This window comes from Pelophylax lessonae (assembly GCF_965119305.1).
Source record: "Pelophylax lessonae genome assembly, chromosome: 9".
NCBI classification, from domain to species: Eukaryota; Metazoa; Chordata; class Amphibia; order Anura; family Ranidae; genus Pelophylax; species Pelophylax lessonae.
The window spans coordinates 261,810,004-261,835,022 of record NC_138776.1 but is presented as its reverse complement, the minus strand read 5'-3'; the positions used below and the strand labels follow the sequence as shown (position 1 = coordinate 261,835,022).

At 44.6% G+C, this 25,019-nt stretch overlaps 3 protein-coding genes across 3 annotated transcripts in view; 2 read left to right on the top strand and 1 right to left on the bottom strand.

Moving 5' to 3' along the window:
• LOC309562651 (uncharacterized protein) overlaps window positions 1-12,165 on the top strand; it is a gene marked incomplete at its 5' end in the record, with an annotated part of 57,642 nt that extends 45,477 nt beyond the window's left edge. The window contains 5 exons of the mRNA XM_082266924.1: window positions 4,977-5,253; window positions 6,807-6,970; window positions 7,048-7,107; window positions 9,037-9,150; window positions 11,637-12,165. Of these exons, the coding sequence (XP_082123050.1) occupies window positions 4,977-5,253; window positions 6,807-6,970; window positions 7,048-7,107; window positions 9,037-9,150; window positions 11,637-12,160 (1,139 nt within the window). The 3' untranslated portion in view covers window positions 12,161-12,165. The remainder of the gene's footprint in view (window positions 1-4,976; window positions 5,254-6,806; window positions 6,971-7,047; window positions 7,108-9,036; window positions 9,151-11,636) is intronic.
• Window positions 1-25,019, top strand: part of LOC309564420 (uncharacterized protein) — a gene marked incomplete at both ends in the record, with an annotated part of 648,900 nt that overhangs the window by 282,544 nt on the left and 341,337 nt on the right.
• The window catches only part of LOC309562909 (gastrula zinc finger protein XlCGF66.1-like), a 471,303-nt gene that overhangs the window by 369,465 nt on the left and 76,819 nt on the right, over window positions 1-25,019 (bottom strand). The window lies entirely within an intron of this gene.

The following is a 25,019-nucleotide window of genomic DNA, read 5'->3' as shown; positions in this document are numbered from 1 at the left end:
ACGTTTGGGCGCAGATGGGCCTGCAAGTTTGGGCGCAGATGGGCCTGCACGTTTGAGCGCAGATGGGCCTGCACGTTTGGGCGCAGATGGGCCTGCACGTTTGGGCGCAGATGGGGCTGCACGGTCGGGCGCAGATGGGGCTGCACGGTCGGGCGCTGATGGGGCTGCACGGTCGGGCGCTGATGGGGCTGCACGGTCGGGCGCTGATGGGGCTGCACGGTCGGGCGCTGATGGGGCTGCACGGTCGGGCGCTGATGGGGCTGCACGGTCGGGTGCTGATGGGGCTGCACGGTCGGGTGCTGATGGGGCTGCACTGATAATTAGGGCACTATCAGTGTAAATAATGTACTCCCTGTGCCCCTCACTGATCAGCTCTCCTTTCCTTACACGCTGTGTCTGTGTGAGGAAAGGTGAGCTGATAACTGGCAAGTCTGTTTACATTACTACAGGTGTGATTGGACACAGCTGATCACATGATAAAGGTCCGCTGTGTTTGGCCCTTCACCCCGGTCTGTGACCCGCTGTGTGCCCAAAGCGCGCAAGTGGGAGGACGCCCTTCTAGAACTGTAGCCGTTTTTTTGGCTATAGCACGAGCAGAAAGTGGTTAAGGGAATGGGGACTGCTAAAGGCAGAAGAAACTCTTTCCAGCTCCTTACCTAGACATTGGCCTGATCATTACAGTAGCTGTGTGAACATTACTGTTGTACAAATGTTGCCAAATTGAATGTTGTTGGCGGCATGTGAATAGTCCTTTACGGTTTGATGTTGCTAAATCTAAAGTTTGCATTTTCGTTCATACGAGATCACTTGCAAAACAAATGTTTGTTTGAATGTACTGTATGCATTCGTTGGCGCCAAATCAAATCTTGGTATCTCTCATTTAGGTGATTTGCTCTTGGTTTGTATTTGAAAACAATTATTGTATTGGTCCCTCATGTGTCGAATATACTGTATTTTGGAGAAATGTGAGCAGTGTTACATAGTAGGTAGTGATGAGCAAATTATAGCAACGTTCAGTTACCTGGACATTTACAGAACCCAGTGGGAATTCCTCAAACTCTGAACATAGCGGTAAACGTTCTTGAAATCTATGGGAGGCGAATCTTGTACTTTTTTGCTTCTGGTATAATTTTCAGGTATAATTTTCCAAGCTGTTGTTTAAAAAAGGACATTGTTAGCTTGGTACTTCCATGGGGGACAGTTCAACTTCACAAAAGATTCATGTGAGTTCTAAGGCTTGATGTGTTTGGTATCTATTTACTCGACGCAACTTCATCTTTTATACAGTTATATATATATATAACCAGAAAAACACAGAATATTGCGTTCTGTTGGTTGCCCTAAAATTAACTTTGGTGTTTGACGACCATGTGCGCTAATGTCGTGTCACATAAAAAAAATTGTAACTACCACCATTTTCTTTTCTTTGGGGTCTAAAGCCTCGTACACACGCAACGAATTTCCGCCGACCGGTCGTCCGTCTTTTGTCCAGAGTGGTGTCTGTTGGTTGGAATGTGCTCTAGACTGCACACAAATTTTCCCGCACGACAGAATTCTACTTCAGAAGTGATGTCATGTGTTGGATTGCTTTCTTTGTGGTCTTTCATCTCTGAGCATGCCTAGTCTTGCTCATAAGAATTTTCCCCATCGAAATCTGTACTAATGAGACGAAAAACGGACGTGTTTTGACAGTCGACAAAAATTATATAGCCTGCACACCAGGATTTTTTCGCCCGAAAAAGTCGGAGTCGGTTGTCGGAAGCACCATACTAACAAGCCGAAAATCGGCAGATCGGTCGTCGGACGAAAATTCCCGGCTGAATTTCCACTCGTGTGTACGGGCCTTTAGAAAACATATCTTGTTTAGGGGTTTTAACTAAAATATTGTGCATTTTAACGTGTGAAAAAATTAAAAAAAGGAAAAACAAGACCAGAATTGAGCAGGCTAAAACAACTACACTCTGTGAAGTAGCTGATCATCACATGGGCATGTTTGACATGTCATGCAAGCAGTTGTGTTCACTAGGAAAAATTGAATCACTCAAAATAAATTGGAATAAACGCTTGAGTTGTCTTCGCCTATTGTATCTGTATGCCATATGCCTATACCCATATTTACCCAACCAGCCCTGACCAGGACTGACCAGCCCTGAGGCTCACACAAAGGACAACAGACAGGGAGACACAGGGGGTACCCGAGGCCCACTGCACACCTCCGCTGGGGGGGGGGGGGGGGGAACACTTACCACTTCTTACTGAATGGGTACCTCTCCCAAGACAGTCCTCCTCCTTCAGAGGTGGGGGGCTGTTGGCCAGGAGGAACACTGTAATGGGAACCACCAGAAAAAATGTCCAGTCATATATGCATCTATGAGAGAAAACTCACTGGCCACTCCACTTCTGGATGAGACTGTTAAAGCCCACCCAGTTCATAGCTAGGGGTCTTCGTGTGCTCCCTGGGTGAGCTGGGATCTATATTAGGCTCGATAATCTATATCTAACTAGGAGAAAGTAAAAAGACAATTTATCAGTTGGTATGATATGCTTCTCTAAAGAGATTACTTTTCAGGGATAACCTTAAGATGGACAGAGTAGGAAATAGTCGGTCGGATTGGGGTAAGGAGTTCCAGAGAGGCTTCGGAGAAGTCTTGAAGGTGAGCATTAGAGGAATTGATGAGGGAGCTAGAGAGCTTGAGGTTATGGGAGGACCAAAGAGCAGTTTGGTCGATATTTTTAGACCAGGTTAGGGACGTAGCTGGGGGCCGAGTTGTGGATGGCTTTGTTAGTTGTTGCTAGCATTTTGAACTGATCAACTAATGCCCAAACTAAGAGGTCCTTTTTGGTAAGCACTACATGCAATGTTTATGAACTTTTCTCAAGAACATTCATCCACACGTTCACCCGAAAAACACTGACATAATTTTATGAGAACACCTTATATAGTGGGGGAATGTTCTTGCCTCTTTTTATTATTGCCATGGCTGTTCATTAGTAGATGGGATCATTTGTAACTTAGGTCAATATTCTTAACCTCAACATGTCATGAATAAGCTGTTGACTGATCTACCTCATTAAATGTACTTTGCTAACCTCGCTATTTGTGCGAATAACCAAAATGGTACAATTGCTTTAAATCTGTTTCACGTGTGAATATTATTAACTTCTGTTCACCTGAGTAAATTGAATGTTTGTTAGATTTCCACTCTTTGGCAAATAAAAGCAATCCTTCCATTCCCCATTTTCCTGGGGAATAACAACTTGACTTGTGCAAATGTGACTTTTGACAATCACTGGTGGTCCATCAATGTAATTTAAAATGCAAGCATCAGGACAAAATCGACTGTTGTGTGCCTTCCTCCGAGGCGCCACATTGGAGGTGTGCCTTCCTCCGAGGCGCCACATTGGAGGTGTGCCTTCCTCCGAGGCGCCACATTGGAGGTGTGCCTTCCTCCGAGGCGCCACATTGGAGGTGTGCCTTCCTCCGAGGCGCCACATTGGAGGTGTGCCTTCCTCCGAGGCGCCACATTGGAGGTGTGCCTTCCTCCGAGGAGCCACATTGGAGGTGGGCCTTCCTCCAAGGCACCACATTGGAGGTGGGCCTTCCTCCAAGGCACCACATTGGAGGTGGGCCTTCCTCCAAGGCGACACATTGGAGGTGAGCCTTCCAACGTGGCGACACATTAAAGGTGGGCCTTTCCCCTGAGGCGCCACGTTGGAGGTGGGTCTTTCCTCCGAGGCGCCACGTTGGAGGTGGGCCTTCCAACGTGGCTCCATGTTGCAGGTGGGCCTTTCCTCCGAGGCGCCACGTTGGAGGTTGGCTTTTCCTCCGAGGCGCAACGTTGGAGGTTGGCTTTTCCTCCGAGGCGCCACGTTGGAGGTTGGCTTTTCCTCCGAGGCGCCACGTTGGAGGTGGGCCTTTCCTCCGTGGCGACACGTTGCAGGTGGCCTTTCCTCCGAGGCGCCACGTTGGAGGTGGGCCTTTGCTCCGAGGCGCCACGTTGGAGGCCGGCCACCGCATATATGTGAACTTGTGTTGCACTTTTTGTAGCGCGCTCCCAGGACATTGACCGAGTTGTTGTCTCTGACTGCTCCAGATCTTGTACTATTGACTGCAAGACAGTACGGTCCACTCCAGATCACATGATCGTTGTGATATTTTGTGATTGACTATCACAGTAATCACTCTCTGTAAAACCCCACCTCAGTACTCTTGCTCCTTGGCATATACCAAAAAACTGGGGGTGCTTTTCCAGGCCCCTATCCATCCAAACCCGGTGACCCACAATGAGGGTGCAGACATGGGAAAGGCTTGTCCTGGCTCAGTATATGCAGTATGAAGAAAGGAGAAAGCGAAACCCATCTGAAGTGTGGCCTGGATGAAGCCGGGCTGATGCTGCTCTCACTCTAGTGACTGTTGGGTTTGGATGGCGTGCTACATTCGGGGCTTTCTCCTTTCTTCATACATCATTTTGGACTAGATCAGAAACTAGGAAGCAACTGAAGAAATGTAAAAAAAAAAAAAGGTAAATATGATATACCTTCCTATCTATTTACTAATTCTTATGCATAAGGATTAAAAATATAATTCAAACTGATTGAGAACTTAGTTCCACTCCAAGCAAAATACGGTCAAAACTCTTGACAACTGCGGGAATGCTTGTGACATTCGTCCGTCGAATATTTTATAAACCGACCCCTAAAGTAGTTGCAATGATAAGTACAATTTTTACTAACACAAAGCCAAAGTCGTAAAACTGGGTTCAGACGTTAAAGTTTGTTTTCCCTCATAACGGGGATACTTGATGATGAATTAAAAATAACTGTCCAATCCAAGCGTCTGAACTCATGATTTTGGCAACTTTGACTTTCATCAGAAGCTTCACCTACTCTCCTTGTTGGGTAAATGTCCTATTCACTGCTATATGAACATGCCCCATTCATATCACAAGGTGCTGGAGGTTTTGCTTTGTGTATAGGTATGTCTGCAACTTCCTCAGCCATGATGACGCGGCGAAGAGGCAAAAGTAGCCGGGATAGCCGGAAGCAGAATTTAACTTGGACTCCACAGGAGAACCGAGTCCTTGTGACTCACACTGTGCCCTATTATGCAGAACTGTGCGGTACCAGGGCACGGCGCTTGAACCCAGCGGAGAAAAAGCAAATTTGGCTTGTTATTTCCGAAGCTGTTAATGCCGTCGCACCGCAACGGAGGGACTGGACGCACTGCAGACGGAAGATCAATGACATTAAAAGGTAGGCCAAAAAATTTATTTTTCTTGCCTACGTATCTTGAAAATTATTATTATTATTGTTGAGCATTGTTTAGAGTCTGCTTATTCTGGTTACGTTTTGCTATGTTGCATGTGCATGGTTTCCTGTACTCACCTTTGCTAAAACTGGTCTTAAACCAGTTCAGGAGAGCCTGTGGGAAGCTGTCATCGTATCGCCTGCCCATAATGTCATTGACCTAATATGGCCCCATGGCCAAAATGACCGTTATGTCTTTGACCTAATATGGCCAAAATGGCCATTGTGTCTTTGACCTAATATGGCCAAAATGGCCATTGTGTCTTTGACCTAATATGGCCACAATGGCCATTTGTGTCATTGACCTAATATGGCCACAATGGCCATTGTGTCATTGACCTAATATGGCCACAATGGCCATTGTGTCATTGACCTAATATGGCCACAATGGCCATTGTGTCATTGACCTAATATGGCCATTGTGTCATTGACCTAATATGGCCACAATGGCCATTGTGTCTTTGACCTAATATGGCTCAATGATCATAATGACGGTAGTGTCATTGACCTAATATGGCCACAATGGCCATAATGACCACAATGTAATTGATCTAATTGGCCATGTGGCCAGTGGGAATGTGATCATGTGACAGCTTCCAAAGGGTACAGTTGAACTGGATTCAGACCACATGGCCATATTGACTCAATGACATTGGCCTAACTGGCTGGGCCATTGAGGAGATGCAATCATGTCACAGTTGCCACGGGTGGAGCTGAACTGGGTTCGGACCCCTTGGCCATCTTGAGTCAGTGATGTCACAAGCATCCCCGCCACTTTTTTTACATGCAGCTTTAGTGTGAGGAATACCCTGACCACAGCTGATTGGGCCAGCAAAGATGCAATCATGTGATAGCTTCCCATTAGTGGAGCCCAACTGGGTTCGGACCACATGACCATATTCGGTCAATGACCTTGAACAGTTATGGCCAGGTGGCTATGTTATGTCACTGATGTCATGAGCATCCATGTCCCTTTTGTTTATGTGCAGCTAATAGGGCATTGGGTATGTGCCCATGTGACAACTTCCCCCAGGTGCAACAGAAGTGGGTTTGGAGGACCCCATGACCATTTTGGTTCAATGTCATTTGACCATAAATGGCTATATTAAGTCACTGATCTAATGAGCATCCCCACCACTTTGTTTACATGTGGCACGGGGAAATGCCCTAACCACAGTGGATTGGGCCGGCAGGGATGTGATCACGCGACAGCTTCCCATATCTTCTGCCGAACTGGTTTTGGGCCTTGTTCAGACCGAACCCAGCTCATCCCTTATCTGCACCCACAGTAATTTTGGTAAGGCAATGTCTGTAGGAGCATCATTGGGGCACATAAGGGGTGCTGTTTTGGAAAAAGTGAAGAGAATGTTATTAAAACTGTGATATTTTGCCCAACCAGATTCATCTTTAAAATTCCAACCCATTCCATGCACTCTAATTCTGCACGTTGTGAAGTTTCTAACTCTAAAATAAAAAAACTTTCAATGTCGTTTTGACAGGAGCATCATTCGCAAATACAGGGAACGTCGTAGGGCTTCTATCCGAAATGGGGGAGGAGCCTCCCAAGACCCCAGCCTGACAGATTTTGAAAAGGATTTGGAGATTGTCTTGCAATATGACATACTGACGGGGATCAGGGGAGATTACGATACGGATATTATGGGTGAGATACTTTAACATTGTGCTTCATACAAGAGTTTCATAAATATGTTTAACATCATTTTTTTTTTTTTTTGGTAGACGACATGACTGGCGGGGCGGGTGATTCTGATAATAGGTCCTCGGCTTCTGACCAGACTGGTAGGTGTTCTTTTTCATATATTTTAGATATGCAGGATTTTCAGCTACACCATATTGTCAAAAGTATTGGGACGCCTGCCTTTACACGCACATGAACTTTAATGGCATCCCAGTCTTAGTCCGTAGGGTTCAATATTGACTTGGCCCTCCCTTTGCAGCTATAACAGCTTCAACTCTTCTGGGAAGGTTTAGGAGTGTGACTATGGGAATGTTTGACCATTCTTCCAGAAGCGCAGGTGAGGTCAGGCACTGATATGGACGAGAAGACCTGGCCCACAGTCCCTGCTCAAGTTCATCCCAAAGGTGTTCTATCGGGTTGAGGTCAGGACTCTGTGCAGGCCTGTTCCAACATGACTGCGCACTAGTGCGCAAAGCAAGGTCCATAAAGACATGGATGAGCGAGTTTGGGGTGGAGGAACTTGACTGGCCTGCACGGAGTCCTGACCTCAACCCGATAGAACACCTTTGGGATGAATTAGAGTGGAGATTGCGAGCCAGAACTTCTCTCCAACATCAGTGCCTTACCTCACAAACGTGCTTCTGGAAGAAAGGTCAAACATTCCCATAGACACACTCCTAAACCTTGTGGACGGCCTTCCCAGAAGAGTTGAAGGTGTTGTAGCTGAAAAGGGTGGGCCAACTCCATAGTGAACCCTACGGACTAAGACTGGGATGCCATTAAAGTTTATGTGGGTGTAAAGGCAGGCGTCCCAATACATATAGTGTAGAATGTTGACTCCCCCTTCCCGTAAATTAACTGGGTCTTATCGTCAGGAAGCAGCACATGCTTTCCGATCATGTGATCACTGTTGTTGGTTGTCCAAGTGGTCACATGATTGTGAGCCCGTCCTGCCAGCTACTGATCACAAACTTGGATCAGGAGCAGTCTATGACATCTGCACCAAATCCACCACCATGGACGCATATGTATGTATCGCATGTGGACGTTAAAGCCCACCCTTCCTGCTAACGCACATATGCAAGAGGTTAAGCTAAAACGAGTAGTGTCTCATTTAGCAATCGGTCACTGCAAGTGTATTAGCGATTGAATTACACTTTTTCCGCCCCCAATCTCTTCCCTTCTTTAGATGCAGGGGCCAGGGGTGTACTCATGCCATGGACGCAATGTTTTGCAGCAGGAATTATACCCTGCATCAATTTCGGCGGGCACTACAGCTTGCTAAATGGGACCCATTCAAGAAAATGGGATTGCTCTGCAACTGTGGTTGCAGTCTAGTGTGGGGTTCAACGGCTTTAAAGCAGGTGGTAAATGGGCGAAACGAAGCCTACTCGCTGCCTGTCAAATGCTCTCTGAAGAGCGGTCCAAATGAGGAATGCTTATCAGAGAGAAACTCTAGTGTGAAGGAACCCCTATACGGTGTATGTGGTGTTTCGTACGCTAATTTCTTCGCCTGCAGTGAATGTGTTATTTTACCCATTCGATTGACGACCGATTCGGCTAACTGTTGTATAGGCATAACTTCACTTCTAATCGATTTAGGTCAGGTTCAATCTCCAAACACAGAAATGTATAGATTGCATTGCATCGGTCGGCAGCTCTGAGATGGTTTGTTCATGGAATTTGACCATATTATGAGATTGGATGGTGAAAACGGAGATAACGTGTGATCATATCTTACAACTGTTGATTGAAATCCATTCCCCCCACATGTGCAGTAACAATCAAATGGGCTATAGATGGATTATTCCTTTCAGAAGAGATTGATCAGAAAATAAATCAATCATATATGGAAGTTTGTATGGGCCACCATTAAGACTATCACAATGACTGCTTCAAAATAAGCTGGTTTTAAATTTTCAACATGTAGACTTCCAGGTCCTCTAGGTAGCCAGTTGGAATCAGATGAAGAATTATCCAGAAATTGAATCGCAAGCTGACCAATTTGTATTTTTTTTTTTCTCTGTTAGACGTTATGTTAACTGACGCAGAGGAGGTGAATGCCAACCAGGAGGATTTCGAGGAGCCGGAATATCCCCAGCCCTCAGATCTCCAACACGTAGATGAAACAGGGGATGGATCAAGTATGTTGATAATGTACAAAGATTACGCCAATCCTTGTACACCTATACAACCGACACTGCCATTGACAGGCTTTAAGCTTGTGTCATATCAAGCTAGGAACTTATCTACACATAAAAACACATTATGAAACGCTTAAAGTCGAAGGCCAGGTATGAGCATAGTTACTTTGGTCCAGCTTGGACCAGGCATAAGCTTAATTACGTTAGTCCAGCTTGGGCCAGGCATGAGCTTAGTTATATTAATCCAACTTGGACCAAGCATGAGCATGGTTATATTGGACCAGGCACAAGCTTAGTTACATTGGTCCAGCTTGGTCCGAGCACAAGCTTACTTACATTGATCCGGCTTGGACCGGGCACGAGCTTAGTTACTTTGGTCTGGGTTGGACCAGGAAAGAGCTTAGTTATATTGGTCCAGCTTGGACCAGGCATGAGCATTGTTTCATTGGTCCGGCTTGGGCCAGGCACCAGCTTAGTTACATTGGTCCGGCTTTGGCCAGGCACCAGCTTAGTTACATTGGTCCGGCTTGGGCCAGGCACCAGCTTAGTTACATTGCTCCGGCTTTGGCCAGGCACCAGCTTAGTTACATTGCTCCGGCTTTGGCCAGGCACCAGCTTAGTTACATTGCTCCGGCTTGGGCCAGGCACCAGCTTAGTTACATTGCTCCGGCTTGGGTCAGGCACCAGCTTAGTTACATTGCTCCGGCTTGGGTCAGGCACCAGCTTAGTGACATTTGCTCCGGCTTGGGCCAGGCACCAGCTTAGTTACATTGCTCCGGCTTGGGCCAGGCACCAGCTTAGTTACATTGGTCCGGCTTGGGCCAGGCACCAGCTTAGTTACATTGCTCCGGCTTGGGCCAGGCACCAGCTTAGTTGCATTGCTCCGGCTTGGGTCAGGCACCAGCTTAGTGACATTTGCTCCGGCTTGGGCCAGGCACCAGCTTAGTTACATTGCTCCGGCTTGGGTCAGGCACCAGCTTAGTGACATTTGCTCCGGCTTGGGCCAGGCACCAGCTTAGTTACGACATGAAGGAACGTAAGTATGCATCTCATACCTGAGCAATCCCTGTATTAGGTGACAGCCGCCACTACTACACTGCTCACCGTAATCTTCTAGGTCCTGTTGCCTACTTGGCACTGCTGCCATTCACAAAATACCATTTATTTTTTTTATTTCCAGTGGATACAAGGCATTTTATGATTGGATGAGATGGAAAGGCATGTGGGTGAGGCTTAACCAGCACACTCAAAGTGGGAGGGGTCAGCACATGTTGGTACTTTAACATTACTTTATACTGATAGATTACTGAAAGAACTTAGTAATGTTGCGGGTTACTCACTTCAAGAAAGATAATGTCTGTCAACAAGGCGCTCTAGCAGTATAATATGAACTTACAGACCACAGAATGCCTGAGGAGCCCTTCCATTGGAGGAGGTATCCAGATTATTGGCTCACCCTGAGATTCCCAAGGTAATTGCATTCGATCCAGCTGATGGTGGGTGACTGTCCCAAGAACCTTGCAAAAGAGATACTCCGTAAGGGGCAACCTACTGTTACCTCTTCATTGGGTACCTCTCTATCTCCTTTTTCCCTAACCAGCGGGGCTCTGTCTCTGACCTCCCACATTGTTGGCAGAATCTGCTGTTTAAGCACTTCTGTGTCAAGATGTCTCCCAAATTTCACAGGATTTCATCATTTAATAGAGGTGGTCAGCCACCTCAAGATGGCCACCTGGAGCCTATATTCGAGACAAATTCCCAATGGTTTACTGGCAGCTTGAACAAGCAGCACAATGCCATCTTCAGGCTGGCAGGCAAACTGCAGGCCAACACCTGCCTACAGGCAGTGTGGTGACGTCACGATCTCCGATTTGTTCAATCAGAGATCGCCTTGCATTCACTGAAATAATCCAAGGCATTTTGTGAATGGCAGCAGTGCTGTGAGAGCAACCCCTACCACCATTCCCCATGGTTACTTATGTAGAAGGTGTTGCAGAGTGTGATCACTGGGTGCAGCGGAGTCCATTTAGATCAGACATTGTGGAGTAAACAGGAACTGGCTTCTTTATTGGAACATAACACAGAAATCAAAGATGTCACCTCATTGTAATAAGAACAACAGAACAGGAAGAGATGACCAACAAGTTCAGTACAGTGTACAGGATATTACAACACATCATAGAAATGCATAGCATATCACTGAGCATTAGTGACACCTAGTGTCCTATTTATGAACTGCAGTTAATCTGCTTAGCTGAAAGCTGTTGTATCTCCAACAGAAGGGAAGGCAGTTGGCACAGGACCTAAAGATTGCAGTGACTACTACAGGGATTCTCCACTTCCATGGAGGTCCCACAGACATGAGGCATGCATGGTTACATTGCTCCAAACTGGACCAATAGAACTAAGCAATGAAGATCATACCTAGACTTCAGATTTCAGAATACCCTGTTGCTAAATATTGTATGACCCATTTTGAATTTCAGACGACGACCCATTTGTTGGACTATATGAAGCATCACCCACACACCTGTCTCCTGCTCCTTCTCAGTCCCCTACTGTGCCAGCAAGTCCTGCAGGACCTTCAAACCGCCCTGAGAAAGTTACACCAACTACTAGTCAACGGTCGAGACGTCGCCATCGGCAAATGCGGCAGCTGATGGAAATAGAGCGACGGAAGCTGCTTGCAAATAGACGAATGCTGCGTCTTCGAGAAGCCCAATTCCAAGCGCAAAGGCGCCACTATAAAGCCATGGAAAGGGCCTTCGATACACACATACAGCAGCAACGTGTCATCATGGAGCAAATGACAGGCAGCCATGCTGCACTCAGACGGGCGGTGGACATACTGAGCCAGGCCACTTTTTTATTACAGGGGCAGCAGAGAGTGGAGGATGTTCCTGTTCCTCATTCTTCTGACAGTAGTCATGGAAGTCAGCCTCCTGCTGCAAGTCGGCCTGTAAAAAGGGCGCGAAGGCGGGCCAGACGATTGAGCCCAAGCAACCCATAGAACCACGTTTCCGTTTCTGATGTCTGTATTGTAATGTTCTTTTTATGTTTTTGGAATATTGATAAATTGTTTATTTTTATAATGAAAATTACAAGTGAAGCCTGTATATATTAAAAGAAAAAAAACTTGCTTAAAATGCTTTTCTATTTTTGTACATTGCCACATGTGCAAGGGCCTATCACACTGTATAGGTTCTTAATGTGTGCAGCTGAGACCTGATCCAATGCATTCAAGATCAAATGTTATTTTCTTCATGGGGGAAAAAAAAAAAACATTCTGTTGCACTTAAATAAAAAAAATGCAATGCAATGACCCCTATAGTTATGGCATTGTCATGAAATTACATATTTTGACTTGGTGGAATATGTGTGTAGCACCCTCCTAGTTTGAGTAGGCTGCAAAGTAAATTTATGCCTCGTACACACGCAACGATTATCGGCCGACTGATCGGCCAACTTTTGTCCAAGTTGTGTTTTGTTGGTTGGAATGTGCCTAGACTGCACACGAATTTTCTCGGCCAACAAAATTCTACTTCAGAAGTGATGTCATGTGATGGTTGACTTTCCGTGTGTTTTTTCTTCTCTGAGCATGCCCAGTCTTGCTCATCAGATTTTTGTCTGCCGAAATCTGTACTGACTGACGGAAAATCGGCCGTTGTGTTGACGGCCAACAAAAATTTTGTAGCCTGCACACCAGATTTTATTCGGCCGAAAAGTCGGAGTCGGTTGTCGAAAGCATCATATTAACAAGCCGAAAATCGTTAGATCGGACGTTGCCCGAAAATTCACGGCCAACTATCGACGCGTGTGTACGGGGCATTAGTTTAGCTCTGCAGTAAAGAATGGAACAGGGGTTGCTTGTTTAGGGCTGCTCAGTGTTTCACAGGCTGCTGTTCTGCTACTTCTCCCTGTCGTCTTCTAGAGGCTTCTAGAAGCATATTAGGAGGAGAACAGAACAGGCAGCCTGATTATTTATGGCACGCCAGCCAATCCCTAGGGGTGTGTACCAAGAAGGTGGATGGTGCTCCCATAAGTAATGGAAGGCCTCAGGTGGTAGTGCAGTGTTCCTGGGTCCAGTCCTGCAGCAGGAAGTCTGAGAGGAAGCCAGCCTGAAGACACAAAGGTCCCCCCGCTAGAGAGCCTATTTACAAGTCCTAGTTCAAGGATCCAGTTGGGTAAGGCGAAAGCTCGCTGGAGAGAGCCTAAGTTGTCCATAGGTGGTGCGAGTCTACGTCTCCCTCACTAGGAAGAGCCTGGTGGATATATGGCAGGAGACAACTGATGATGGCTAAGTTGAGCACAAGACCCCAGTACTGCAGAATCGACAGTATGGTACTCTGAAAGGAGTACAGCCTAGAAATCTTGTAGGACATTTCTTTTGCAACAGCAATGCGGCCAATTGTGCAATACAGCCACAAGTCAAGTTGTACAATTTTGCCATTCCAAGGTATCCAGTGCTCCTCATCCCTATCGGAGTTCATCATTCCTCAATAAAAAAAAAAAAAAAAAAAACGCACAAGAAACCATTAGACTGCTCTTTTGAGCCATCAGAGAAAAGTGAAATTGGACCAAATTTGCTCCTGCAGGGGCAGCTATATAAAAATAGTAAACAAAATTAACTTACTGCACTTAACTCGATTGTCCCTTTCGGGCCTCTTTTTGTTATTGCAAGATGCAATCTGCTTACTCTCTCCCTCATAAATTGTAGCCTATCCAAATGCTCCAAGGGTGTGGTGGAAACCTGTACAATGTTTTGTCTCTTCATTTAAAAGCAAAAATTGGAACCAATCCAATAAAAGCATGAAGGATGTGTGATGGTTTTTCAGTTTTCAGTCTTGTGAAAATACTTTTTTTTTTTTTTTTGTAAATACATGAAATCTGCCTGCTCTCTCCCTCTCCCAAAGCAAACAGGAAAAAAAAAGGGGGGAATACTGTCCAGCAGATCAATTGAGTTTTTCTGGTTTGCGGCTCTGAAAGAGCACACCCTATTTTTATTTCATGATATCTCCTACCTTGGTATCTCCATCTTCCAGTGTGGCCTAATAAAAATGCTTACATGGTGTGCAGTGTGTCCCCAGATACTTCTGGCTCTTGTCTGTGACATAATAATTTTGAATTTATTCACAATGAAATATTCCACATCTGTGCCTCTAAAGCAGCCTCTCAACCTTTTCAAAACAGAGGAACCTTTTGAAATAGCTTTCCAGTCTCATGGAACTCCCAGGTACAAATTACTATATCTACAACTCATGACACATTAGTGTGATGGTCAGTGGGAAGAATGTTCTTTACACTTGTGGCCACTGGGAAGAATTTGTGCAACCCCTGGTAACCTCTGGAGGAACCCCAGAGTTCCACGGAACCCTGGTTGAAAAACCCTGCTTTAAAGTTTTGAAAATATACTGTAGGAGTGCCACACCAGCTTGTATAGTCCTTTTTGAAAGATTGTATTTTGCAACAGCCGACGTGTTTTGGGGGCTCAGCACTCCCTCTTCATCAGGGCTAAAAAAAAAAAAAACAGATGATGCAGGTGCCTGAAATTGTTTTTTCCAATTGAGGCATCTACATTATCTGTTTTTTGGTCCTGATGAAAGGGGAGTTTCCCCAATTACCTAGTAAGCTGACCATTACTAATGTTCTGTTTCCAAGAAATGAGGTGGAGGAAGGACCATCTCTAATGTCCTGTTTCCAAGAAATTAGGTGGAGGAAGGTCCATCTCTAATCTCTTGTTTCCAAGACATGGGGTGCAGGAAAGTCCATCTCTAATGTCCCATTTCCCATAAATGAGGTGTAGGAAGGTCTATCTCTAATGTCCTGTTTCAAGAAATGAGGTAGATGAAGGTCCATCTCTAATGTCCTGTTTTCAAGAAATACGATGGAGGAAAGTCCATCTCTAATGTCCCATTTCCAAGAAATGAGGTGGAGGAAGATCCATCTCTAATATCCTGTTTTTAAGAAACAAGATAGAGGAAGGTCCATCTCTTTTGTCCCATTTCCCATAAATGAGGTGTAGGAAGGTCTATCTCTAATGTCCTGTTTCAAGAAATGAGGTAGAGGAAGGTCCATCTCTAATGTCCTGTTTCAAGAAATGAGGTAGAGGAAGGTCCATCGCTAATGTCCTGTTTCCAAGACATGCGATGCAGGAAAGTCCATCTCTAATGTCCCATTTCCCATAAATGAGGTGTAGGAAGGTCCATCTCTAATGTCCCATTTCCCATAAATGAGGTGGAGGAAGATCCATCTCTAATATACTGTTTCCAAGAACAAGATGGAGGAAGGTCCATTTCTTTTGTCCCATTTCCCATAAATGAGGTGTAGGAAGGTCTATCTCTAATGTCCTGTTTCAAGAAATGAAGTGGAGGAAGGTCCATCTCTAATGTCCTGTTTCCAAGACATGGGATGCAGGAAAGTCCATCTCTAATGTCCCATTTCCCATAAATGAGGTGGAGGAAGATCCATCTCTAATATACTGTTTCCAAGAAACAAGATGGAGGAAGGTCCATCTCTTTTGTCCCATTTCCCATAAATGAGGTGTAGGAAGGTCTATCTCTAATGTCCTGTTTCAAGAAATGAGGTAGAGGAAGGTCCATCTCTAATGTCCTGTTTCCAAGAAATACGGTGGAGGATAGCCCATCTCTAATGTCCCATTTCCAAGAAATGAGGTGGAGGAAGATCCATCTCTATTCTTCCCCAAAACACAAACACTGTTACCCTGTATGGTTTGGTTACATTCTATCCTTTATCTGGTTTACATTTAATTTTTTTATTTTATGATTACACCCAGTTCCACGAGCTCTGTACAATTCTTTATTCCTAGATCAGCACATATGATTTCTGAATGTAAGTTATGAAGAGCACTAAATATTGTGTGGCCCTTTGGTGATCAGGTTCTACGCTTGAGATACCCTCCCATACCTAGTAAGCTGACCATTACTAGTTTCCAAGAAATAAGGTGGAGGAAGGTCCATCTCTACTGTCCTGTTTCCAAGAAATGAGGTGGAGGAAGGTCCATCTCTATTGTCCAGTTTTCAAGAAATGAGGTGGAGGAAGGTCCATCCCTATTGTCCAGTTTCCAAGAAATGAGGTGGAGGAAGGTCCATCTCTATTGTCCAGTTTCCAAGAAATAAGGTGTAGCAAGGTCCATCCCTATTGTTTTGTTTCCAAGAAATGAAGTGGAGATAGGTCCATCTCTATTGTCCAGTTTCCAAGAAATGAAGTGGAGATAGGTCCATCTCTATTGTCCAGTTTCCAAGAAATGAGGTGTAGGAAGGTCCATCTCTATTGTCCAGTTTCCAAAAAATTAGGTGTAGGAAGGTCCATCTCTATTGTCCAGTTTCCAAGAAATTAGGTGGAGGAAGGTCCATTCCTATTGTTTTGTTTCCAAGAAATGAGGTGGAGGAAGGTCCATCTCTATTGTCCAGTTTCCAAGAAATGAGGTGGAGGAAGGTCCATCTCTATTGTTTTGTTTCCAAGAAATGAAGTGGAGATAGGTCCATCTCTATTGTCCAGTTTCCAAGAAATGAGGTGTAGGAAGGTCCATCCCTATTGTTTTGTTTCCAAGAAATGAAGTGGAGATAGGTCCATCTCTATTGTCCAGTTTCCAAAAAATGAGATGTAGGAAGGTCCATCCCTATTGTTTTGTTTCCAAGAATTGAAGTGGAGATAGGTCCATCTCTATTGTCCAGTTTCCAAGAAATGAGGTGGAGGAAGGTCCATCTCTATTGTTTTGTTTCCAAGAAATGAGGTGGAGGAAGGTCCATCCCTATTGTTTTGTTTCCAAGAAATGAGGTGGAGGAAGGTCCATCTCTATTGTCCAGTTTCCAAGAAATGAGGTGAAGGAAGGTCCATCTCTATTGTTTTGTTTCCAAGAAATGAAGTGGAGATAGGTCCATCTCTATTGTCCAGTTTCCAAGAAATGAGGTGGAGGAAGGTCCATCTCTATTGTCCAGTTTCCAAGAAATAAGGTGTAGCAAGGTCCATCCCTATTGTTTTGTTTCCAAGAAATGACGTGGAGATAGGTCCATCTCTATTGTCCAGTTTCCAAGAAATGAAGTGGAGATAGGTCCATCTCTATTGTCCAGTTTCCAAGAAATGAGGTGTAGGAAGGTCCATCTCTATTGTCCAGTTTCCAAGAAATGAGGTGTAGGAAGGTCCATCTCTATTGTCCAGTTTCCAAAAAATGAGGTGTAGGAAGGTCCATCTCTATTGTCCAGTTTCCAAGAAATGAGGTGGAGGAAGGTCCATCTCTATTGTTTTGTTTCCAAGAAATGAAGTGGAGATAGGTCCATCTCTACTGTCCAGTTTCCAAGAAATGAAGTGGAGATAGGTCCATCTCTATTGTCCAGTTTCCAAGAAATGAGGTGTAGGAAGGTCCATCTCTATTGTCCAGTTTCCAAAAAATGAGGTGTAGGAAGATCCATCTCTATTGTCCAGTTTCCAAGAAATGAGGTGAAGGAAGGTCCATCTCTATTGTTTTGTTTCCAAGAAATGAAGTGGAGATAGGTCCATCTCTATTGTCCAGTTTCCAAGAAATGAGGTGGAGGAAGGTCCATCTCTATTGTCCAGTTTCCAAGAAATAAGGTGTAGCAAGGTCCATCCCTATTGTTTTGTTTCCAAGAAATGACGTGGAGATAGGTCCATCTCTATTGTCCAGTTTCCAAGAAATGAGGTGTAGGAAGGTCCATCTCTATTGTCCAGTTTCCAAGAAATGAGGTGTAGGAAGGTCCATCTCTATTGTCCAGTTTCCAAAAAATGAGGTGTAGGAAGGTCCATCTCTATTGTCCAGTTTCCAAGAAATGAGGTGGAGGAAGGTCCATCTCTATTGTTTTGTTTCCAAGAAATGAAGTGGAGATAGGTCCATCTCTACTGTCCAGTTTCCAAGAAATGAAGTGGAGATAGGTCCATCTCTATTGTCCAGTTTCCAAGAAATTAGGTGTAGGAAGGTCCATCCCTATTGTTTTGTTTCCAAGAATTGAAGTGGAGATAGGTCCATCTCTATTGTCCAGTTTCCAAGAAATGAGGTGGAGGAAGGTCCATCTCTATTGTTTTGTTTCCAAGAAATGAGGTGTAGGAAGGTCCATCTCCTATTCTTCACCAAAACACAAACCCTGTTATCCTTCTATGGTTTGGTTGTATTCTATCCTTTTATCTGGCTTGCATTTAATTTTTTACGTTATGATTACACCCCGTTCCATGACAGAGCTCAGTAAAACTGCTTAGTGCTAGATCAGCACATATGATTTCTGAGAGTAGAGTATGATGAACATGTCTAACATTTTTTTTATTTTTTATTTTCCAGCCGGTGGATGCTATGTCTGGAATACCTCAGAGGGACATCTTTTTTTATCTCCAGATTCGAATGCAAACTACGGTGGCCTTGCACAAGGCCATCCAGGAAAAAATATCATTGCTCAAGATACACCGAGACCAAGGGAGCATTCTAATCTTGAGGAGCCATCTGATATATCACATACTATAGCTCCAGATACATCTCCGATATCTCAAGAAATGGAGAGATCAACGGATCCTTCCATTTCCAAGGAATCTACCTTAAGCCAAGGAGTTCACACAGAAAAGTTATTTTCATGTTCGATGTGTGAGAAAACTTTCACCAAAAACAGGGCACTTCTTAGACATCAGAGAAGTCACATGGGCGATCGTCCATATTCATGTCTAGAGTGTGGGAAAGGTTTCAGTCTCAGGGAAGACTTTCTTAAGCACCAGAGAATTCACACAACTGAGCGCCCTTTTGCTTGTCCAGAGTGCGGGAAATGTTTTATTAGACGAAAAGACCTTCTTAAGCACCAGAGAACTCACACAGGTGAGCGTCCTTATTCGTGCCAGGAGTGCGGGAAAAGTTTCACTCAGAAAGACACCCTTCGTGTACACCAGAGAAGTCATACAGGTGAGCGCCCCTATGTATGTTCAGAGTGCGGGAAATGTTTCACAAAGAAAAAATTACTTATTGTGCACCAAAGAATTCACACAGGGGAGCGTCCGTATCCATGTTCAGAGTGCGGGAAATGTTTTATTCAGAGGGGAGACCTCCTTAGGCACCAGAAAATTCACACGGCTGAGCCTTCCTATCCGTGTTCAGAGTGTGGGAAATGTTTCACTGAGAAAAGAAGGCTTGCTACACACCAGAAAATTCACACTGGTGATCGTCCCTATTCATGTCCAGTGTGTGGCAAATGCTTTGTTGGCAAAGGAACCCTTGTAACACACCAGAAAATTCACACGGGTGAGCGTCCTTACTCCTGCTCAGAGTGCGGGAAAAGTTTTGTTCAGAAAGGAGGCCTTCTTAAACATCAGGTATGTCACACAGGCGTACGTCCCTATTCATGTTCAGAGTGTGGGAAAGGTTTCACCGAGAAAGGAAACCTTCTTACACACCAGAAACTTCACAAGGGTGAGCGTCCATTTTCATGTTCAGAGTGTGAGAAATGTTTTATTAAGAAAAAAGACCTCCTCAAACATCAGAAACTTCACACCGGCGAGTGTCCGTTTTCGTGTCCAGAATGCGGGAAATACTTCACTGAGAAAGGAAGCCTTCTTAAACACCAGAGAAGTCACACAGGTGAACGTCCTTATTCATGTTCAGAGTGCGGGAAATCTTTTGCTGAAAAAGGAAGCTTAAATAAACACCAGAGGTGTCACACGGGTGAACAGCCATTTTTATGTACAGAGTGCGGGAAATGTTTCGCTCAGAAAGGAAACCTCCTTAGACACCAGAGAAGTCATACAGGTAAGCGTCCTTACTCATGTTCGGAGTGCGGGAAATGTTTCACTCAGAGATCAGTCCTTGTCAAACACCAGAGAACTCATATGGGCCTGCAGAGCAGGGAGAGTGGGAGCCCCACATAATAAGCATTGTAAATACATAAACTCGGGAACTCTGGAGATCTAAGTACACCAGGGAACTTTTGTAACCCCCATAAGCCTCAGATGATCTGGGGGAGGATAGACTTAAGTGGTGTGCACTCTGCATGCTGCAAGGATTCAAATATAATATTACTCTCCTCATATGACTCACTAACACTGAGCTACTCCAATACTGGCACAGAGGGTACCATGGATTGCTCAATATGTGGGAAAAACACAGAAAATTACTATAGAAGGTGGATAACATCCTATAAATCGTGTCAATATATGGAGCAACAAATGCGCAACCATGACAATACATGGAGCAACAAATGGGAAATCATGACAATACATGGAGCAACAAATGGGCAACCATGACAATACATGGAGCAACAAATGCGCAACCATGACAATACATGGAGCAACAAATGGGAAATCATGACAATACATGGAGCAACAAATGCGCAACCATGACAATACATGGAGCAACAAATGGGAAATCATGACAATACATGGAGCAACAAATGGGAAATCATGACAATACACGGAGCAACAAATGAGCAACCATGACAATACAAGAGGTAATAAATGGGCAACCATTGCAATACATGGAGCAACAAATGGGCAACTATTACAATACCAGGAGCAACAAATGGGCCATCATGACAATACATGGAGCAACAAATGGGAAATCATGACAATACATGGAGCAACAAATGGGAAATCATGACAATACATGGAGCAACAAATGGGCAACCATGACAATACATGGAGCAACAAATGGGAAATCATGACAATACATGGAGCAACAAATGGGCAACCATGACAATACATGGAGCAACAAATGGGAAATCATGACAATACATGGAGCAACAAATGGGAAATCATGACAATACATGGAGCAACAAATGGGAAATCATGACAATACATGGAGCAACAAATGGGCAAACATGACAATAAAAGGACAGCTGTACCGATAAACTGGCACCAGAGGAGCAATGTAAAAACTTAGGTAAGGCAAATACAGGAACATCCAATCCATTCTGGATTACGCTTCCATCATTTGGGCAAGTTGCTGTTGGCGCCTGCAGATCATTGACCTTTGCTTTGCTGTAGAAGCTCTTATTGGTCTAGACCAGGGGTCTTCAAACTATGGATGTGGGTGACGTCATGGGGCTCTCTAATATAGCTGGGTGGTACAAGGGAGGGGGATGAGAAGGATAAGGGGGTATGGAGCAGCGAAGAGGGGGATCCAAAAGGTGATGGGAGGGGGGGGGGCCACGTTCGGCGGCTGCCAACTGGAGCGAGGAGAGGCTCTGAGGAATAGAAAGCAGGAAAGAGCGGCGCCAGCTTAGTGTACATAGTTACATAGTTAGTGAGGCTGAAAAAAGACACAAGTCCATCCAGTTCAACCTATGTGTGTGTGTTCGCTTTTTAACCGTACATTGTATACCCCTGTATGTTGTGGTCTTTAAGGTGTCCATCCAATAGTTTTTTGAAACTATCCATGCTCCCCGCTGATACGACTGTTTGCGGAAGAGAATTCCACATCCTTACCGCTCTTACAGTGAAGAACCCCTTACGCACTTTAAGGTTAAACCGCCTTTCCTCTAGTTTTAGTGAGTGGCCACGTGTCTTATTGTATTCCCTTACTCTAAATAGTTTGTTCCTTATGCTAGGATCGCCAGTACAGTATTTGTACATTGATATCATATCCCCCCTCAAGCGTCTCTTCTCCAGAGAGAATAGGTTCAGTGCTTGTAGTCTTTCCTCATAGCCGATGCCCTCCATTCCCCTAATTATTTTTGTTGCCCTTCTCTGGACTTTCTCCAGTTCCAGAACATCCTTCCTGAGGACCGGTGCCCAGAACTGGACAGCATACTCCAGATGTGGCCGGACCAGAGTCTTGTAGAGTGGAAGAATAATCTCCTTATTTCTGGAGTGAATCCCCTTTTTTATACAACCCAGTATTCTGTTGGCTTTGCTTGCAGCGGCTTGGCATTGCACGCCACTTCCAAGCCTGTTGTCTACCAGTACCCCCAGGTCCCTTTCCATCCTAGACTCACCCAGAGGTTCCCCCCCTAGTGAGTAGCTTGCTTTCTGGTTTCTGGCCCCCAAGTGCATTACTTTACATTTTTCTACATTAAATCTCATCTGCCATGTAGTTGCCCACCCCGTTATTTTGTTCAGGTTCCGCTTGTAAGATTTCCACATCCTGCATAGAAGATATTGGCATGCCTAATTTAGTATCATCTGCAAATACTGAGATTGTACTCGATATCCCCTCCTCTAGATCATTTATGAATAAATTAAACAGGATTGGTCCCAGGACAGAACCCTGGGGGACCCCACTTTCCACACCCGCCCAATCCGAGTACTCCCCATTAATCACCACCCTCTGTACTCTCCCCTGGAGCCAGTTCTCTATCCAGGTACTCACCTTATGGTCCATACCTACCTTCCTTAGTTTGTACAGTAAGCGTTTGTGGGGAACGGTGTCAAACAGTGTAGCATACATTTATTCAGCAATAATGAATGTAGCAACAGCTTCCCCACACCACCGGCACTAAACCACCCTGCTCTACGGCACTTCCCCAGGAGAAGAAGATGGATGAGCCCACTACACCCATCGTACCTGTCTAACCTTACCTCAGAGTAAGTTGCTACATTCATTATTGCTAAATAAATTTATGCTACACTAAGCTGGCGCCGCTCTTTCCTGCTTTCTAGTCTTCAAACTATGGCCCTCCAGTTGTTCAGGAACTACAATTCCCAACATGCCTAGTCATGTCTGTGAATGTCAGAGTTTTACAAGGCTTAATGGGATGTGTAGTTCTGCAACAGCTGGAGGGCCGTAGTTTGAGAATCCCTGGTCTACACCATTTATTATAAGTTATACATTCAATATATCCTTTTTTTAATTCAGTTATGTAATATTTCAGTTAAACCTCTATTTTGTTGTATGTTAATATGCTACTCGGCTTTTCTAAAATAAAAAAAACACTCTACACTTTACAATAATCTGTTCTGAATCTCTTTTTATGTTACACAGGACCTTGTGATTGGAAAATGCTCAGTTTTTAGATTGTCATTCATTGGTGTTTTTATCAAGACCTTAATTGATTCTCAGACCATTGTCATCCATTAGTTTCATAATCGAGACACCGAGCCCAGAAGGTCAATCTCCACACGTGTGTCAGATGATATTCTGGGGATACATGGAGCCACTACAAAAGCCACCTAGAATATTCCCATCACTGCCATCTTGGTTCTCCTCCTCATGGTCACAGTGATAGGTTCCATACTTTTACAGTTATTATCCTTATTGGTGATACAGAGTTCATTCACATCAGTGGCTTACATAATACATCAGTGTCAGGTTCTCTAAGACCAGCTCTGAGGAAGGGGGCCTGACCCCCGAAACGCGTTAGCGGTCCTGACTGAAGGACTTGTTCCAGTTCACACATGGTGGATGCTTGTAACATGATTTTATCTTTACGTCTGTGAGTATGCATTTGGCATTTTTATTAAAAATGTGCGCCTCCTTTTCCTTTCTTATCACTGTCAGGTTGTCAAATGGGCTAAAAAAAATTGTATTGTCTTCTTAGATTGATGCTCAGTGGAGAAGGGGTTGTTACATCGCTTGTAATTTGGAAGAGTGGTACTTATATTGGTGGTCAGTGGGAAGAATATCTCTTACATTGGTGGTAAGTGGGAAGAATATCTCTTACATTAGTGATAAGTGGGAAGAATGTTCCTTATATTGGTGGTCAGTGGGAAGAATGGCCCTTACATTGGTGGTCAGTGGGAAGAATGGCCCTTACATTGGTGGTCAGTGGGAAGAATGGCCCTTACATTGGTGGTCAGTGGGAAGAATGGCCCTTACATTGGTGGTCAGTGGGAAGAATATCTCTTACATTGGTGGTCAGTGGTAAGAATGTCTCTTACATTGGTGGTCAGTGGGAAGAATGTCCATTACATTGGTGATAAGTGAGAAGAATATCTCTTACATTGGTGGTCAGTGGGAAGAATGTCCCTCATATTGGTGGTCAGTGGGATGGGAAAAATATCTGTGGTCAGTAGGAAGAATGCCCCTTACATTGGTGGTCAGTGGGAAGAATGTCCTTTTATTTGGTGGTCAACAGGAAGAATGTTTCCTACATTGGTGGTGGAGAAAGTCACTTGCAGGCACCTAAAAAAACATTTGGTTTCATTGAACTTTTATCTGAGAGATGAGAGGAGACACACCATTGGTCCCATGCTACTGGCTCCTCCAGGTTCTGTAGTCTCTGGAACGTCCCCTATATTCATGGTCAGTGATAAGGATGTCATTGGAGGTCAGTGGGAAGAATGTCCCTTACATTGGTGGTCAGTGGGAAGAATGTCCCTTACATTGGTGGTCAGTGGGAAGAATGTCCCTTACATTGGTGGTAAGTGGGAAGAATATCCCTTACATTGGTGGTCAGTGGGAAGAATGTCCCTTACATTGGTGGTAAGTGGGAAGAATATCCCTTACATTGGTGGTCAGTGGGAAGAATGTCCCTTACATTGGTGGTAAGTGGGAAGAATATCCCTTACATGGGTGGTCAGTGAGAAGGATCTCAATTCTACAGTATTATCGTGATAAGTTGGAAAATGTCTCTTATATTGGTGGTTGGGGGAAGAATGGTCCTTAATTCATTAGGTAGTGGAAAGAATGTTCCCTTGCATTGGTACACCGAATCTCCTGAACATTCAAAACTTAGGTTTAAACCAGGATCTATACGGAGCAAGCAGTTTAACCCTATCGGTAAGTGGGAAATCTGTTCCATTACACTGGTAGTCAGTGGGAAGAATGTCCTTTACATTGGTGGTCATTTGGGAAGAATGTCCCTTACATTGGTGGTCCATAGGGAGGAATGTCCCTTACATTGGTGGTCCGTAGGGAGGAATGTCCCTTACATTGGTGGTCAGTGGGCAGAAGGTCCTCTTACATTCGTAATCAGTGGGAAATATTGTCA